This window comes from Gavialis gangeticus, unplaced genomic scaffold, assembly GCF_001723915.1.
Source record: "Gavialis gangeticus isolate Ggan-Ray unplaced genomic scaffold, GavGan_comp1, whole genome shotgun sequence".
NCBI classification, from domain to species: Eukaryota; Metazoa; Chordata; order Crocodylia; family Gavialidae; genus Gavialis; species Gavialis gangeticus.
Window position 1 is genome coordinate 39,204,951 of NW_017728996.1, and position 6,000 is coordinate 39,210,950.

General features: G+C 42.1%; 1 protein-coding gene and 1 long non-coding RNA gene across 2 annotated transcripts in view; one reads left to right on the forward strand and one right to left on the reverse strand.

Annotated features, from left to right (window-relative positions):
• TRPM1 (transient receptor potential cation channel subfamily M member 1) overlaps positions 1-6,000 on the reverse strand; it is a 139,006-nt gene that overhangs the window by 19,651 nt on the left and 113,355 nt on the right. Inside the window, exons 21-22 of the mRNA XM_019504352.1 lie at positions 4,579-4,830; positions 2,608-2,800 (exon numbers count right to left, since the gene is read on the reverse strand). Of these exons, the coding sequence (XP_019359897.1) occupies positions 2,608-2,800; positions 4,579-4,830 (445 nt within the window). The remainder of the gene's footprint in view (positions 1-2,607; positions 2,801-4,578; positions 4,831-6,000) is intronic.
• LOC109288674 overlaps positions 1-6,000 on the forward strand; it is a 95,608-nt gene that overhangs the window by 4,963 nt on the left and 84,645 nt on the right. The gene's annotated exons all lie outside the window — the stretch shown is intronic.

Sequence of the window (6,000 nt, forward strand, 5' to 3'; positions counted from 1 at the left end):
ACTTGACAAAATAGCATAGACCCAACTTGAGCTATCTAGTAGGATCACAGCCAGGTGAACTGTTAAGGGTAGTTGTGTGGTACACTTACAGACATGGGAAGATTACACTGATACTTACTAGGTGGATCTACATGTGCCCCTATGGTGCCATTGTTACTGAACCATTATTTAGTACTTCCTTTTGGAAGTAACAGTAACAGTAACAGCCTGTACTGTGCCATGCTGGTGGCGCATGGTTATTTTTAGCCCCTATGTTGCCATAGCAATACGCTATACCAAGGGAGTGTATCACTATAGCAATGTAGCTGTGGCATCCTGGTTTTTGCCCGCCAGTGCTATGTCACCATAGTGCATTAGTACAGTGACGTAGCATCATGTGCAGATGATGAGAACAGAAGGATTTTTTAGAAAGTAGGAGCCTATTAGCTTTTCTATATGAGAAAATCAGACCAGGAAGTTTAAACACATATAGTTGTGCAGGTATAACTCTTTATAGACATTCTTCTTTTAGTAGGAAATGTCCTTTTCCAGTTTAGCTTATGTGACTTTCAAAGCACTTTAGGCAAGCTTAAAACCACCACTCTTCTGAAATAAAAGCCATCCATGTGGCAAACAATTAAGTATTCTGGTCTGACTGGAAAAAGCTCAGTATAAATAAACCCTCTGTGAACTGCCGTTGGTTGGGCAAATGGATTCCCAGAGTGCTGAGGTAGGAGCTGCTGTATCATGGAACAGAGCTGCTGCTGGCTACCTGAGCTCAGAATTGCTTATTTTCACTGATATGTGAGAAAACAGATGTGTACATGAACACTACAATTGGGCCTACCATCTTTGTTCAAGGCAAACAAAAATTTGTACATAGACTGTGAACCAAATGGAACAGGAGGAATATCTTCAGCCTCTGCCGTGCTAATTTTCTTCCAACATGTACCCATTTGAGTAGTCCCGAATTTTGTCAGACCACTTGGGAGCTTTGATGCCATATATGATGGGATGTGGTTGACCCAATTATTTTTTAAGATTGACTTAATGTACTGTAAATTGCAGCAATGAAATGACCATTTATGGGGCAAAGGAAGATGTTGAGACAATGTTACAGTCTTCCTAAATAGCAATGTAGCTTCATGACTAAATTATACTTAATAGCCTTGCTCTCAAGCAGCAGAGAAATCTAACATCTAATGATATTTAGTGAAAAAATGTCCTATATATCAGATATTGTCATAGATGTAATATTTAATAGTCCTGAAGTCTGCTAGAGGTCCACAGTCCCTTCAATCCACCCATCTTGAGTTTTCCATTTACTGCATTACCAATATGTACACAAACTGTGTTGAAATTACATTCTGACTATTTTTCCAGATATGGTGCATAATATATAGTAAAGCTAAACACATCTAATGAACCTGATTTCATATTCATGTAGACACATTTTATAAATATATTTCAAATATTAACTTACAAACATTACTGTATCCACATCCAGTATTTTTAATACATACTTTCAAAATAAATTACTAAATATTTTTTGGATATGAAAGACTGTTTATGGCCTGAAACTATCAAAAACAATGTTGTTATTGGATTTGTAAGATGTACAGGATCAAACTCTTAGGGACTCATGGACCTGAAACATTTCTGGAGCATATATTTATCACCTGGAAGGAATATGAATTAACTTACTGCATCTGCTAGGGGCTGGGACAAGAAATATGCATAGTTTCATCTCCCATACAAGATGCTTATTTTATCCCTATTGGGACACCTAGTAGTAAAATGTCTGCCTTCCAGCATTTTAGTTATAGCCCTCTTTGCCCTTCAGGCTTTACAGTACAGTCAAAACAAAGTTCATTTTGTAAACCAAATGTTTTTTTCACCCTCAAATGCTCTCTGAAATGAATAAATAAATAAAAAGGGTGAGAGGGTTTCTGTGTATAGATAGAGTAACTGCTTTTCATAGTTGATTCTGCCTTGGGAAAGGGGAACAGAAATCTTGGCCAGCCCTATTTTCTAACAGTATTTACTGCATATGAGGTTGTGTACTGCCAATGGATCAGAAGAATAATGTGCATGCTTTCAAATGTTAATGGAGATTTGGTTCAAAAGCTCCTAAGACACATTAACTCTAGGATATGCACAAGGTCTGTGTTTCAGTAATGAATGCTTCCAGAATCCATTTCAGGAAAACATGCATAACTCCCATTGAAGTCAATGGGGTTTAAGCATGTGCTTATGCACTTTTATGAAACACAGCCTGAACTGCTGTTGATGTACCAAGTCCACCAAAACAGTCCAAATGGGGAAGCAGAATGTCTCAGAGATCATAATCCTACCCTCAAAAGGAAAGGAGAACATTTGAGACTGCAGCACTCACAACACAATCTGGGCCTAAATACAGGCTGACTGACAGAAGGTTTCTACTAGTACTTGGGTGGGAAAGAGAAAATTATATTCATACCTCTGGGGTATGCTGCTAAAAAACAAAGCAAAAGAAACAAAGAACCCACACCACCACAAAGACAAAACACACTAATTCCAAATTAAAATGGACATCCTCATTAATTTGGATCTGATCATCTGCCTCAGAAACAGGAAACAGAATCTTACTATGAATTCTACTCTTACGGTCTATCTGGTCTGCAAACACCTCTCCATAGATCATCCAGTAGGGCATATAGAAGATATTGCGGGCCAGTCTCCAAGAGGGCTCTTCATCTGGGTGCAAGATAGCTTGGCGGGCAACTCCAAAGCTCATGAGAACCACAAGCATGATGACCACAAAATAGAGCATGTCAATCATCTGGACAGGGGAGCCAGACAGAGGTTCTTGTCACAATCAACAGTTCCATGAAAAGACATGTGTGACCATGAAAGAATCATGAGGATAAAAATCCCCCCAAAATAATCATTTCCCAGATACTATTATGCCATTATAAGTATTGCTCATGAATTGAAAAAATATACTCTGCAGAAAAGGTAGTCCTGCGGGTCCCATTTAGACAGGTACGTTCTATGATTAAAAGAACTGCCAATGGTACAAAATGTGCTTCTTTGTGAATGCTCTTATACATCAGTAACACTGTGCTGTTTCGCCAACACATTTTAAAGCTAGAAGGGGCAGTTACAGAAAATCACTAGTGTAAGGGACTCTTGCTGGTGAAGCGTTATTAGGCACTTGTACATGTGATGAAAATTGGCTGTTTTTGCGGTTTAATTGCATCACGCTGTACATATGAGGGGTTTTTTATGATTTAAATGAATTTGCTATGTTGCAAACTAAACTACATCTGCATGTAGTTTAGTTTGCAACATAGCTATTTGTAACATTGCAAATTTTGACAGGATCAGGCCCCTTGCCACTGTTCTTTTTTCCTCAGTGGAGTCTGCGCTCACAAGCTACTGCCAGGCCTTGCAGCCCCTGAGCTTTGGGAGGCCCCAGTCCTTCCCTCTGTGGCAGCAATACTCCTTGGGGCCACCCAGGCAGGGTGCTAGCTGTGCCAGTGCTGCCCCAGCTCGCAGTCTCAGGAAAGATGTGGATTGGGTGGGTGCTGCCTGCGAGCTGGGGCGGCACCTGTGCAGCTAGCACCCTGTCTGGACAGCCTCAGGGGGTGCCGGCACTGTGGAGGGAAGGACTGGGCCCCCCACATCTCAGAGGCTGCATGGCCTGGTGGCAGCTCACGCAGCTAGGCTCTGCTGAGGAAAAAAAAAAAAAAAAGCATTGAGGGGCCTGATCCTATTTTTTTTCCCATGGAGACTGCCTGCCTCTCCTGTGGCCAGGGGTGAGCTGCTGGTGGGCCCTGAGCTGCGGGGAGCCCCAGACCTTCCCTCTACAGTGGTGGCGCCCCCCCGGGTAGTACCTGCCTGCTTGCTGCCCACCTGAGTGGCACCACCACAGCTGGGGAACTTTGGGTCCCTGAGTTGCCAGAGCCCAGAGATGACAGCTGCTGGGACTGAGGATCCCCTCAGTTGCAGCACTCCCAGGAGAGACCCTGCTACATGTGCAAATTAAAGCTCAGTAGCAACCAGCACATTTCTGAGGTCTAATTTTGAAGCTGGTTCAATTTTCTTATGGCCTGATTGGTAATTTGCACATGTAGCTGGTCTCAAGATAATTGTGCAGATAGCTTGTTAATTGTGTGATACCTCTAGTGTGTAGAGGAGGCCAAAAATTTGGAAACCCACTTTCTGAAGGGGAAGACCCTAAAGAATTCTCAGTAGGTCAAATGTTTCACCCATGCTGAGATTAATGAAGCTCATGGAGAGCTCAGAGATGCTGAATATTAAAATAATTAAGATAAACATCCTCTTGAATTGAGTTGATACTTACTGAGAGTTCTGTTCCAAAGAAAGTGTATCATGTATCGTGTGTGTGCGTGTGTATAAGTGCATGTGTACAGAAATCCTGAATCAAGATTAAGAGCCCAATTCTACATGCTTTAATCTCAGACCCACTCAGGTGAGCAAGAGCTGCAGAATTGGTTTCTAAAACCTGGAACTGATTTAACTTCCACAAATCTGTTTCTTAGGTAGCTTTAAAATGCAGTATTTAAAGCACCGTCTTGCACCATAGCTACTAACCATCTTTCCAATCATCATGACATAGGGTCCCAGATACTTGTTCACACCAAAGATATCCAGTACTCTAATGTACCAAAAAATGATATCCACGCAGTAAATCACTCTTCCATAACCCATGTAAGGCTGATTCTGTAGGCGAAGAATTGCTCCAATTATAAATACTAAAATAGCCACCAGATCAGTGATATTCCAGTATTCCTGAAGCCAGACTTTCACTTTCTGGCTCAGCTTTCCTGGCTCTGACATGAGAATCTGAAAACAAAGCAAGAGAAAGGAAAATCTGTGAGGTACATTTTTAAAACAATGAACTCTCATTGGTTTTAACCAGTTTCAGTGAGGCCATTCACACTGTGGATAAGGTTTGCCACAGTGGCAGACTCTGCTTTTTTGCAGATTCTGTTTCATTTTTATTATTATTATGGCCCAACTTAAGCAGAAATAAAATACACAATTAATCCATATTATTAACTTTGTTTACATCCAAATCAGAATTACACGAGATGTTTACTGTGGGGAGGAGGAGGAAGGAAGATGGTGGATTGGAGAGAAAATAGGCTGGTATAAATGACAGTGTAATAAGTGGATATAGTGATGGATTTCTGGTGCTGGGCTCCATATCTAGAAGGGCATAAAGAATTAATAAATAATTAAATACCATTACTGTTTTACATCTGTAACAACTCTTTGCCACCAATGTCTCCATGCAAGAACTGCACTGATTATAACATAACACAGGGGAGAGCAAAATATGGCCCACCAGGCCATTCTATCTGACCCACTGGGACCCTTAAGAAATTAGTAAATTAATATTTATTTGCTCCTGGCTGCCCGTCCAAGTTGACAGGAGCCAGAGTCAGTAGGACCTAGGGGCAGCCCTCAGTAGAACTAAGAAGCCCAGCCCCGCCCACCTCCAGCCATTTGACTCTCTTCCTGCCCCTGCCCTGCTCCTGGCTGTATCGCCGGACTGAGGAGCACAGGGCCACGCTGATACATGTGTGTGTGCAGGCAGGGGCAATGTGTGTGTGTGTGTGTGTGTGTGTGTGTGTGTGTGTGTGTTTGTTTATAGGGTGAGTCCGACATGCACACCCCATCTACACATGCATCCCCCCCGCACTGCCATACACGCAGGCCCCCACACCCACATCCCTTCATACACCCCAGCTACCCTCCCCCAACATCCAGCCCCCCACAAACCCCATGCCCACCCACATAACCACAGCCCCCCACAAACCTATATGCACCTCCCATGATATACAAGAATAAGACTTCTTTTAAGCTATTGTGCAATCACCTCTGTGTACACTACACAAACACATATAAATCAGAAGAAAAATATTTTTTGAAATCAAATTAATGAATGCGGTAGATGTTTGCTTTTTAGAATATAAATCGGTATTTTTCCAAGACGGCAAAACCCCTTGC